At 41.6% G+C, this 12,914-nt stretch overlaps 1 protein-coding gene across 15 annotated transcripts in view; it reads right to left on the bottom strand.

The window, feature by feature from the left end:
* Window positions 1–12,914, bottom strand: part of PRG4 (proteoglycan 4) — a 137,463-nt gene that overhangs the window by 65,765 nt on the left and 58,784 nt on the right. For 10 of the 15 annotated variants that reach the window (XM_063940230.1, XM_063940216.1, XM_063940217.1 and 7 more), the window contains exons 6-10: window positions 9,791–9,853; window positions 8,393–8,506; window positions 6,716–6,835; window positions 5,142–5,285; window positions 2,087–2,197 (exon numbers count right to left, since the gene is read on the bottom strand). The exons of 2 other annotated variants lie outside the window; for them this stretch is intronic. In XM_063940230.1, coding sequence (XP_063796300.1) covers window positions 2,087–2,197; window positions 5,142–5,285; window positions 6,716–6,835; window positions 8,393–8,506; window positions 9,791–9,853 — 552 coding nt within the window. The remainder of the gene's footprint in view (window positions 1–2,086; window positions 2,198–5,141; window positions 5,286–6,715; window positions 6,836–8,392; window positions 8,507–9,790; window positions 9,854–12,914) is intronic. 3 more of the 15 variants (XM_063940219.1, XM_063940223.1, XM_063940227.1) reach the window with 3 other exon arrangements.

Raw genomic sequence — 12,914 nt, 5'->3', positions numbered from 1 at the left:
CGTGAAGGGCGGTCAGGAGGCCTGCGGTCAGCATACAGACGCCGGTATTGCGGTAGCAGAATGTCGGTGAGGATGGGAGGGGGGGCTCGCCACAGGTTCTAGTCCCACTCTATGGGTATCGTGGAGTGGGAATTGTCCCTGTTGGTCGGCATGCCAACCACCGGGGTTTTGAGCGGGTGGGATTGAGGGTCCGGTATGTTGACCACCGGTCTCCTGACTGCCGGTCATATAACTGCAACCCATTTGTAGGCTACGTGCAAAATCAGCCAGTATTTACCCTACATGCACACACAAAAAAAGTGGAATCTGCACCCCTTGTATTGCAACATAGTTTGTCCAGGTACACAGTCACTTGTTCTTTCTTGTTTTATTCACAACTCTGAATCAGGCTATGTTCCTAAAGAAGAAACTCATGATTTATTACAGATATGTCCTCATACATCCAACCTCAATACACCATGCAGCACAAGATTCCTGAAAGCCGCCAGATCCTGTGCATCTCTGTTTACGTTGGCCATCTTTTTTTGCCGAAAATGTGTCTTATTTGCAATGCAGTGTGGCTAGGACGCATGAGAAGAATGTGCTGATGAATTTGATATATGACACTTGTACATTGTGTGTGACTGAGTCTGTATATAGAGCAGAACAGAACTTGTATGGGAAAAAAGCTGCAGCTTCTACATTGCAGCACTTCATGTACAGATTCAGAGACTAATCGCAGATAGATATACGATTGCCAAATATCAAATTAATCAGCAGTCTCCTCATGCGACCTAGTCATAGCATTTTCAGCAAAAAAGATTCCCAATGCAAGGAGATTTTCACGCGACCTGACATGCCAACATGGGCTGTTTGGCATGACTGCAGCAAAAATGTATAATAACACATCTGTATGTACATTTTCTAAATGCTTGCCTTGCACAACCACAGTAAGAGCTGGAGGGAGCCACCGGTCCCTACCCTAACTGCTCTCACTGGAGGCCTGGCTCCTGTACACACTGCTGAAGGGGGGATGTGGGACAGAATAAGAGAAAGGGAGACAGAGATAATAGAGAATGAGAGATGGAGGGGGGATAGAGACGATTGAGAATCAGGTGAAGGGGCAGACATGAGAGTGAGAGAAAGTGTGAAAAGATCAGGCAAAGCTGGGCATAATAGCTAGCGACCAGGGTCGAAAATACTACTACTAATAATAAATGAGCCTTAAAGTTTTCTTGTGACATATCTATCTATCTCTCTATCTCTCTATCTATCTATCTATCTATCTATCTATCTATCTATCTATCTATCTATCTATCTATCTATCGTGTCATGCCATCATATATATGATTATTTTACTCTTGTCATACATTGTATTATACACACAGTCTATGCCAATGCAGCATGGCAGTATAAAGACATCTTAACTTTCCATTCATGAATTGGTTTTAGAATTGTGTCATATATGTGTAAATATGAATGTGTACTGTTTGTGCAAGAGAAAAAAAACCTGCTGATAAATGCACTGATGTGAGGCATACAGATGCTGTATATACACTGCTGTGAGGCTGGCGTCAGTATATGTGTGACTGTGCTTAACCCCCACCACCACCAACACCACCCCTGTATCCGTTACTGCTCCATCTCTCAGTAGTCAATGATGCTGGGAGGAGGTGAGGGACAGAGAGAAGAATCCACAGGCAGTATAAGTGGATGTAGGGGGAGGGCCAGGTCTTGGAGGATGCCGGGCCCATTAGCAGCCACACCCCCAGCACCTACTATAGCTATGCCCTTGCCCATGATATTCCCATGACACTCCCACAAGACAGGCAGTTGTTGCAACCCTGAAGTGCCCAATTTTACAGAAAGGCAGTTCCATGTGACTCAAAATAGGACAGACATAACAATGTGTAAATTCATATATACGTTATACAAAAACTCGCCACTTGCATCCATACACAAAGACCCCTCTGACTCAAAATCAGCACCTCTGTGCGCAGAAGCCATGTCTATTGCATTTTAGCTCTTGTGTCATTTACAACAGTTGACAATATCGTTTCCACTTAGACACCTCAATGTATTACACCTCCTATTGTAACTACAGTACCTTCAATTTTTTCTTCTGATTCCTCAATTGTCCCAGGTTTTTTGTTTTTGGGGGATTTAGAAGCCTTTTTTGGTGGTGTACTTTTATCCTTTGGTGGATTATCAGTGGAATCTAACATAAAAAAAAATAAAAAATAAAATATAAGTATTCTCAAATACTTGAGCCAACTGCAGTTCACTGAAGAGACTTCTTTATTGCTTTATCCAATTGCTGACATTTTCACAGACCACCATGGCCGTTTTATTACTCCGAACTCTACACTTCGTTCTAACTGATCATTTCTTCAGTGTGGAGACATGGATTGTTTTCATGAAACGTGTTTTGTTCCATAGGTCTCTTCAAATGCAGTATAACAGTAACAGTTGTATAAAATCCACTTTATATAAAACCCGGCGCTTCTGATTGTGTTTATGGGTGGGATGTACTAAAGGGAAAATGCGATAAAAGCCCCGTTTTTGGATGGCGATACCCTATAGAAGCCGCCGCCTCCACCGCCCCCCGCCTCCGCCCCGGCATACATTCCTCCAGGAAGCCTGGACCCGGAAGGTAAACTCCTCCTCTGCACAGCAACACAGCCCGAGGTCCTTCCGGCTGCAGGGAGTAGGAGGAGGCGTCGGGGACAGCCTGCTGCTACTTCCCGGCATGGGAGGAGTGTGGAGAGCCCAGGGAAGTGACGGAGACCCCCCAGCACACCACCTTACAGGTATCGCGGGGGGCCTCTGTTACCACATTGCGTTGTTGATCGCATATGCGATCAACATTGCTGCGATGGGTGGTGAGGGGGCAGCGATATATGTTAATACATCTCGCCCTATGTCTGATATTTAACTTGGCAATGTTTTTATTATTTATTTATAACCAGTTATTTATATAGTGCACGCATATTCCGCAGCACTTTACAGAGAATATTTGCTCATTCACATTGGTTCCTGCCCCAGTGGAGCTAACAATCTATATTCCCTACCACATGTACACGAGCACACATTCATACTATGGCTAATTTGTGTTGGGATCCAATTGACCTACCAGAATATTTTGGGATTGTGGGATGGAACCGGAGTACTCTGAGAAAACCCACGCAAGTATGTTGAGAATATACAAACTCCGCACAGTTAGAGCCATGATGGGAATCGAACCCATGACCTCAGTGCTGTGAGGCAGTAATGCTAACCATTACACCATCCGTGCTGCCTTTACTAGCCGTGTCTTGATTTGTAAATAAACCTCTAAGAAAGTTATAAAAATTAAAAAAAAAGCAAATTACTACTCTCAGTATTACTTAAGTAATTGTTTGTGATTCCTGTATGTTCTTGCCATTTTTCAACTGGTATTTATGAAGGTTGCTTATATTTTTTATAGTAAGCAATTTTATGTGTGCCTAGTAATTATGGGCTGCAAACTGATACTCAGACATACCGGCACCTGCAAGTAAGAGCCTTCGATTTATTTACATAGTGTGTGTGTATATATATATATATATATATATATATATATGTATATATATTCAGTAAATGTTCAGAATCCGGTCTCTATTATTATGTAGTTATATGAAGTCACCATATTATGCAGCATGTACAGAGAATTGTATTCATTTACATCAGTCCCTGCCCCATTAGAGCTTACAGTCTAAATTAGCCAACACTCATTGGTCGGTATTCAAATTATATATCACGCCCAATCTCCTTTCTAAAGTGATCCCCGTTATTGCGCATATCGCGCCCATAGTTATCAGGTTTAGCTCTGTAAAGGGTTGGGTGGCCTCTCTACTCCGGAGGTAGCGAGCTGAAATGATTATACCACGCCCGTCAGCAGAAACAGACGAGTGTTAAAGGGGGTGAAAAGAATTGAATAACGCCCATTGTCTCTTATTTTATTGGCTGAAGGGGATGTAGTAGTTATGTGACCAGCGATCAGGAGACCGCCGGTCACAACACCTCCCCCTACATCCCGCCGCCTATGCATAGGAGACTACAGAAATCCATACCACGTTTATTTGGCCCAGTGGGCAAAATTGGAATAGCATAATTCTGTGTGGACTATATGAGATTGGTGCTATTAGAATGATATGAAAAGGGAAAGAAAAGGGATTAATGTGTCTTTTTCTATACTGTCTATAGCCTAATTTTATCAATATTTAAATTATATGTATGTGGATTGTAATGCCGTCCTGCGCTTGTTTTATTAATGTGTTGTATTAATGTGTACAGTAATGTAATGTAACAGTAAAAAACATTTACATATATGTCCCCTATCGGTGCTGTCCTTTCTATGTACAGTATGTTTAGTTGGTTTCATTTCAGGGAAGAGTTCTGCCCTGTAACAGACGGCTGCAGATAGGAGATTAGTATTCCTACTTTGAGTGATTTTATTATTATTTTTTTTAAATATTGTTTAGAAGATTATTATTTGGTAAACAAAAAACCTCCTTCTCAAACACATATTCAGATATTTCCCGGTATCTTTGGGCGCAGAATCCATTTCTGTAGCCTTGTAAGTGAATGCCTCTTTAAAAAACTATCCTAGTTTGTCCGGCATCCCGCACGGCCGTCGAACTCGGATTTCATTACACCCCACCCAGGGTTATTTTTATACTTTGGGGTTTTTAGCCTAGGGGCATGAAAGGGGTTTTTATAAATTTACTCCCTCTTCTTGCAGAATTTGTGGCACCTTATAATAATGAAATAATGAAACTGCAGGGGAGTTTATGGCAGCTGCAGTCCTGTATATGTGCCTTTCAGCAAGCACAGGATTAGTTCAACAACCTTTGTGTATACACTTGTTAGGTTTTACTGACAATATTTTCTACCTAGACATTTCTGGTTATGTTAAAAGTTACATTTTAATTTTTACCATATGTGACAATCTCTTAACCACTTACCTTACCATCTTCCTTGTAGAAATATTCTCTGAAATTGTTAATAAAAACTTTCAGTGCTTTAGTTTCAATGACTTTGTGATTTGGGCGCAGAGATCTAAGTCAGATTAGATATGACTCAAATCTATGCTCTTTGGGGGCAGAAACTCTGACCCCAAACATGCCCGTTTTTCTAAATACCTTCCGGGTCGTCTTCATACACTACTATAAACTTCCTTTTCTTCTTTCTTGGTTTTTTAGGTGAAGAATTGGTTGGACTCTTACTGTTCTTATTTGGGGGAGATTTTTTATGATACTTAGATGGTGCTTTTCCCTTGTAGGGATCTAGATTAAAGTGAACACACACTCTTATATTTAGAATCAACAGGTCTGAACAAAAAAATGAAACCATGCTGAACTTATGTTTAATGAGATCAATATTTTTATTTTCCCAGAAAATAAATTAAATATGATTTTTAAAAATAATAATAATACGTTTCTGAGAAAATGAAAACCGTTTCTCTGAAGCAGTATTACCCCTATTATTGTTAGCTCATATACCCATGACAAATGCTGAGATTATTTTAAAAACCCAAAGGCAGAGCTGGATCAACAACAGGGCAGCTGGGGCCATCACACAGGGCCCCTCACACACTGGGTGCACTGCAGACCCTTCACCCATAATTATACTTACCTCTCTGGGGTCCTGCGTCAGCTGGCACTGCAGAGCAGAAGAAATCACAGGGAAAGTGCAGCATAGCAGATGCCCAGTAGAAAAGTCATAGGGAACATGGCCCAGGCACCATGTTCCTGGTGAACTGAGCACACACAATAGACCCAAAGCCAGGATCTGTTGCACTGCTAGAGAGGAGAGGGTCTACATGCAGCCTGCAAATGGGCCGTCTGCTCTATTAAACCGCCTCTGGGGTGCTCACAGTTCCCCAGCATTGGGGGTCACTGTGACATATGTGAACTGGGGTTTCTTTGTGGCATAATGTGAACTGGGGCACTACAGTATATTTAGCCCTTAATCCAGCTCTGCTCGGAGGAATACTACAGTCGCCCTTATTTGGAGAAATATACAGTAATATGCCGTCACATTGATGGGGTATCCATTACAATATACTGCTGCTAGTTGACGCAAGTAATCACTGTACTATCTGATAAGCTTATAAAACACTGAAGGCGGTATCCAATTAGCCACAGTAATTTACCACAGTTAATTGACTCACCCTGGGCTATACGATTAGCCCAGACACCGGCGCTTATCTGGGATTTGAGGCAGGTGAAACCAAATCCCCAATAAGTAAAAAAAAAAAAATCTGCAATTGCGGCCATGGAAACATATAGGTTTATGGCTTTTCACGGATCCTTTGTGTTCTCATGCGAAAAGGGATTATTTTTCTTGCAAAAAATAGGCTGTAATTGGCTAGCCCGATAATGACCATTGGCAACAATTGCAAAAATTGACAGTTTTTTTAATGAAAAAAATGACTGTGGCTAAAAGGATCCCCCCTCCTCAGCAGTAGAAAATGTGTAAATGGGGGTATCCATTATCCATTACAACATACAGTACTGGCGCTAGTTGAAGCAAGTAATCACTGTAGTGTCTGATAATCTTATAAAACACTGACAGTCCAAATGTGTAAATAGGCATGTGTTGCCCGCAAACCTAAATGTCATCTAATGAGTCGTGCTGTGGTTCTGGTGATATTACAATGGTGCATATGTATATTGCATATGGAGACCATTTAATATCATCCCAATAAAAGTACCTTCTGCATCATCTTCTGGATATTTTAATTTCCTAGATCTCTTCTTTTCTGGCCTCTTAGGGCTCCTTTTTATAGTTTTTTTTAGTGGTGGTAATGATGAAGTACTCTCCACTGTAGGGTCTATAAGCAAATGTAGATACAATGATCTGTTTTTACATTATTGGATTCATAGCATATATTGGATTCATATCATTTGGAACATTGCAGTCATAAGATGAAGCTGGAAGCGACCCCAAACAAGAACAGAATTGGCAGCACACACACTATTCGGATATTTAAATGAAAGGTATGTAAGTGATTTTGACCAGTCACACAGATTAGCGTGGAAGTCTGGCTACTAGCCCAACACTCTGGCGAAATGGATCTGAGTTTGTAAGGTAGCCACCCAGTTGCAAACCGGAAATGCTCATTTCACTCACAGAGAGAAGTGGCCACACAGAGACTCATCATGGGCGCAAATTGCACAATATCGTTGTATGCTTCCAAATCACAATCAGGGTCTATATTTACATCTAGGTCCGGAATACTGTACATTACATAAATAGAGAGATGATTTCTCACAATGACAACAAGAATGGAATGCATATCATTATCAATCATTGCATATATGTGCTTGTTATGGCTACAGATGCAGATTATAAAATATATAACACACAAGGTAGTAAATGAACACTGACTTTCTTTTAAATGTTATTGATGAATTTAGAAAGTACAGTTGATAGCATAAACAGCAGCACTAAGTCCCAGAGTGGCAAAATAATGAATATAGTTTTATTCCATGCCACAGCACAAAGCCCAGGAATGTTAAATATCGCCATGTTTAATTCATACTCAAGTTTGTCTTCTACAGTGAGAGAGGGAGCGACATAATAAGAAAATGCATTGATTACTAAGTGGATTTGGCACTTGGCAACTAATCACTGTAGGGCCCCACTACTTTAATATCGGTCTCATTCACTTTTAGGTGACCGATAGGGCTACTTAATAATCCGCAAACTGACAGGTTGCAAAGAGAGATCCGAGTCAATTTTTTCTCCAATAACATCAATGCCATTTAATGAGGGTTCCGGTATGAATGGTCGACCATGTTATGGTCGACAGTCATTAGGTTGACCACTATTGGTCGACATTGACATGGTCAACATGGACACATTGTCGACACATGAAAATGGTTGACACATGAAAGGTCGACACATGAAAAGGTCGACATGAGTTTTTTAACTTTTTTTGGTGTTGTTTTTTGCGTAAAGTGACTGGGAACCCCAATTAGTGCACCGCGTCCCCTCGCATGGCTCGCTTCGCTCGCCATGCTTCGGGCATGGTGCCTTCGCTCCGCTACCGCTTCGCTCGGCACAGATTACCGTTCCAATCGTAGTCCACGTGGATCGTAAAGTATGGAAAAGTTCCCCAAAAGAAAAAAAAAAAGTTAAAAAACTCACGTCGACCTTTTCATGTGTCGACATTTCACGTGTCGACCATTTTCATGTGTCGACCATGTGTCCATGTCGACCATGTCAATGTCGACCAATAGTGGTCGACCAAATGACTGTCGACCATAACATGGTCGACCATGTGAATGGATACCTTTAATGAGACGTGCCCTGTTTTTAGTGATATTACAATGGTGCATATGAATATTACATATGGACATCATTTAATATCATCCCCAAAAAGTACCTTCTCTATCATCTGGATACATTATATTGCTATTTGTCTTCTTTTCTGGCCTCCTAGGGCTTCTCTTCCTACTTTGTTTCGGTGACAATGATGGTGGACTGCCCAGTGAAGGATCTATAAGCAAATGCAGATGTAATAATCTGTTTTTACATTGATGACTTCATATCGATATAATTGGTATTTGTAAATTCATTGTAGTGAATTTCAGTTGGATTATTGTAATCATAAGATGAAATGCAACTGAAGTGAGAAAGGAATAGAATTGGCAGCACACACTATTCAGTCACTAGTTCACCTGTAAGAGTTAGATGTGTACTAGGCCACAAACGCTCCTTTTCCTGTATGGCTGTAAAATAACTGCTAGCACTGGTACCAAATGTGTAAGTAAGGAAGGAAAACATTAGACCACCAGCGGTGGGAAACAAGTATAGAGTTAGTCATTTGCTTTTTATTGATTAACTAGGAAAATAACGGGATGTAGTTGTGTGACCGGCGGTCACAATACCAACGCCGGGATCCCACCCCCTAACAATCCTTATAGTCTGCATGCCGAGTAACAGGGACTATTCCCACTCATGGTTGTCCAGGACACCCATAGAGTTAGAATAGAACCTGTGGCGAGCGCTGCTTCGTTGCGCTCCCCCTCAGCCGGCCATCTCGAAGCCGGGATCCCAGTGTTGGAATGGTGACTGCCGGTCTCCTGACCACTGGTCACACAAACCCAACCCAAAATAACAACCAGATATCAAAAACATTAAGGAAAAAAAAGGCTAATCTCCAAGGCATATATAATTTTTATAATAAATTCATTTTGACTAAATGTTATTAAGGCTGGGTACACACTAGAAAGATTTATCCTTAGTCAGAACAAAGGATATATTGGTAGCGGGATAGCCGGTGTGTACATGTGCACAAGCCCTAACAGATGTGGCAGTCCTGCTGTAGCAGCACATATACCATATCTATAGGAGAATAATCGTCCCCATGGCTGTAACAAATGTCATTTTAATTGTTTTCAAGTTTAAATCAATCAGCATCACTTTACTTGCAGTACATATAGCATAATATAATCAGAGTACATAGCAACATAATGCACAAGGATTGAGGAGAAATAAATGTATTAAGTTGATTTATTTTGTAATTCTAGTGATGATGTGGCCATAACAAATGGCTTTTACATATTTGTCTAATTCTGTTACATGCGATTCATATTACATATAGAGGCTTTGTCGTGAAATGGTTATAACAATGCATGGGGAATGAGAAACTTAATAGTTTATATCCTATATTATGCTTAGTGTATACCCTATAGAGTACTGCTAGCTTTATTTTGCAGATGTATTATGCACATCTCACTAGGAGCTTCCTCCCAAAATAAAGCCACTTCCAGAATCTTACCCTTGTTATCTATGGGAATTTCATGTGCTTTGTCTGGCACGGCTTCATCTCTCTGAATATTATCTGCAGTAATATGACGAACAAGATCACTTAAATACATAATAATATAACACATGAAAACATGCTTATAAAGTGATGGTAAAAGTGTAACTCTATTAGAAAATTCATTATAGTATTTGCAGTATTCATAAAGTGTGTGAGGTGCCAATGTAGGAGCCCCTGGTACACACATGCTATAACAGTATGTGACTCCATCACTGCATACTGAATGTGGGAATGTTCTTCCCCATCATATGTAGGAGCCCCTGGTACACACACATGCTATAACAGTATGTGACTCCATCATTGCATACTGAAAGTGGGAATGTTCTTCCCCATCATATGTAGGAGCCCCTGGTACACACACATGCTATAACAGTATGTGACTCCATCACTGCATACTGAAAGTGGGAATGTTCTTCCCCATCATATGTAGGAGCCCCTGGTACACACATGCTATAACAGTATGTGACTCCATCACTGCATACTGAATGTGGGAATGTTCTTCCCCATCATATGTAGGAGCCCCTGGTACACACACATGCTATAACAGTATGTGACTCCATCATTGCATACTGAAAGTGGGAATGTTCTTCCCCATCATATGTAGGAGCCCCTGGTACACACACATGCTATAACAGTATGTGACTCCATCACTGCATACTGAAAGTGGGAATGTTCTTCCCCATCATATGTAGGAGCCCCTGGTACACACATGCTATAACAGTATGTGACTCCATCACTGCATACTGAAAGTGGGAATGTTCTTCCCCATCATATGTAGGAGCCCCTGGTACACACACATGCTATAACAGTATGTGACTCCATCATTGCATACTGAAAGTGGGAATGTTCTTCCCCATCATATGTAGGAGCCCCTGGTACACACACATGCTATAACAGTATGTGACTCCATCACTGCATACTGAAAGTGGGAATGTTCTTCCCCATCATATGTAGGAGCCCCTGGTACACACACATGCTATAACAGTATGTGACTCCATCATTGCATACTGAAAGTGGGAATGTTCTTCCCCATCATATGTAGGAGCCCCTGGTACACACACATGCTATAACAGTATGTGACTCCATCATTGCATACTGAAAGTGGGAATGTTCTTCCCCATCATATGTAGGAGCCCCTGGTACATACATGCTATAACAGTATGTGACTCCATCACTGCATACTGAAAGTGGGAATGTTCTTCCCCATCATATGTAGGAGCCCCTGGTACACACACATGCTATAACAGTATGTGACTCCATCATTGCATACTGAAAGTGGGAATGTTCTTCCCCATCATATGTAGGAGCCCCTGGTACACACATGCTATAACAGTATGTGACTCCATCACTGCATACTGAAAGTGGGAATGTTCTTCCCCATCATATGTAGGAGCCCCTGGTACACACACATGCTATAACAGTATGTGACTCCATCATTGCATACTGAAAGTGGGAATGTTCTTCCCCATCATATGTAGGAGCCCCTGGTACACACATGCTATAACAGTATGTGACTCCATCACTGCATACTGAAAGTGGGAATGTTCTTCCCCATCATATGTAGGAGCCCCTGGTACACACACATGCTATAACAGTATGTGACTCCATCATTGCATACTGAAAGTGGGAATGTTCTTCCCCATCATATGTAGGAACCCCTGGTACACACATGCTATAACAGTATGTGACTCCATCACTGCATACTGAAAGTGGGAATGTTCTTCCCCATCATATGTAGGAGCCCCTGGTACACACACATGCTATAACAGTATGTGACTCCATCATTGCATACTGAAAGTGGGAATGTTCTTCCCCATCATATGTAGGAGCCCCTGGTACACACATGCTATAACAGTATGTGACTCCATCACTGCATACTGAAAGTGGGAATGTTCTTCCCCATCATATGTAGGAGCCCCTGGTACACACACATGCTATAACAGTATGTGACTCCATCATTGCATACTGAAAGTGGGAATGTTCTTCCCCATCATATGTAGGAGCCCCTGGTACACACACATGCTATAACAGTATGTGACTCCATCACTGCATACTGAAAGTGGGAATGTTCTTCCCCATCATATGTAGGAGCCCCTGGTACACACATGCTATAACAGTATGTGACTCCATCACTGCATACTGAAAGTGGGAATGTTCTTCCCCATCATATGTAGGAGCCCCTGGTACACACACATGCTATAACAGTATGTGACTCCATCATTGCATACTGAAAGTGGGAATGTTCTTCCCCATCATATGTAGGAGCCCCTGGTACACACACATGCTATAACAGTATGTGACTCCATCACTGCATACTGAAAGTGGGAATGTTCTTCCCCATCATATGTAGGAGCCCCTGGTACACACACATGCTATAACAGTATGTGACTCCATCATTGCATACTGAAAGTGGGAATGTTCTTCCCCATCATATGTAGGAGCCCCTGGTACACACACATGCTATAACAGTATGTGACTCCATCATTGCATACTGAAAGTGGGAATGTTCTTCCCCATCATATGTAGGAGCCCCTGGTACACACATGCTATAACAGTATGTGACTCCATCACTGCATACTGAAAGTGGGAATGTTCTTCCCCATCATATGTAGGAGCCCCTGGTACACACACATGCTATAACAGTATGTGACTCCATCATTGCATACTGAAAGTGGGAATGTTCTTCCCCATCATATGTAGAAGCCCCTGGTACACACATGCTATAACAGTATGTGACTCCATCACTGCATACTGAAAGTGGGAATGTTCTTCCCCATCATATGTAGGAGCCCCTGGTACACACACATGCTATAACAGTATGTGACTCCATCATTGCATACTGAAAGTGGGAATGTTCTTCCCCATCATATGTAGGAGCCCCTGGTACACACATGCTATAACAGTATGTGACTCCATCACTGCATACTGAAAGTGGGAATGTTCTTCCCCATCATATGTAGGAGCCCCTGGTACACACACATGCTATAACAGTATGTGACTCCATCATTGCATACTGAAAGTGGGAATGTTCTTCCCCATCATATGTAGGAGCCCCTGGTACACACATGCTATAACAGTA

The sequence above is a fragment of the Pseudophryne corroboree genome, chromosome 9 (genome assembly GCF_028390025.1).
Source record: "Pseudophryne corroboree isolate aPseCor3 chromosome 9, aPseCor3.hap2, whole genome shotgun sequence".
Taxonomy (NCBI): Eukaryota; Metazoa; Chordata; class Amphibia; order Anura; family Myobatrachidae; genus Pseudophryne; species Pseudophryne corroboree.
Note: the sequence above shows the minus strand (reverse complement) of the source record. Positions and strands in the feature narration are given on the sequence as shown.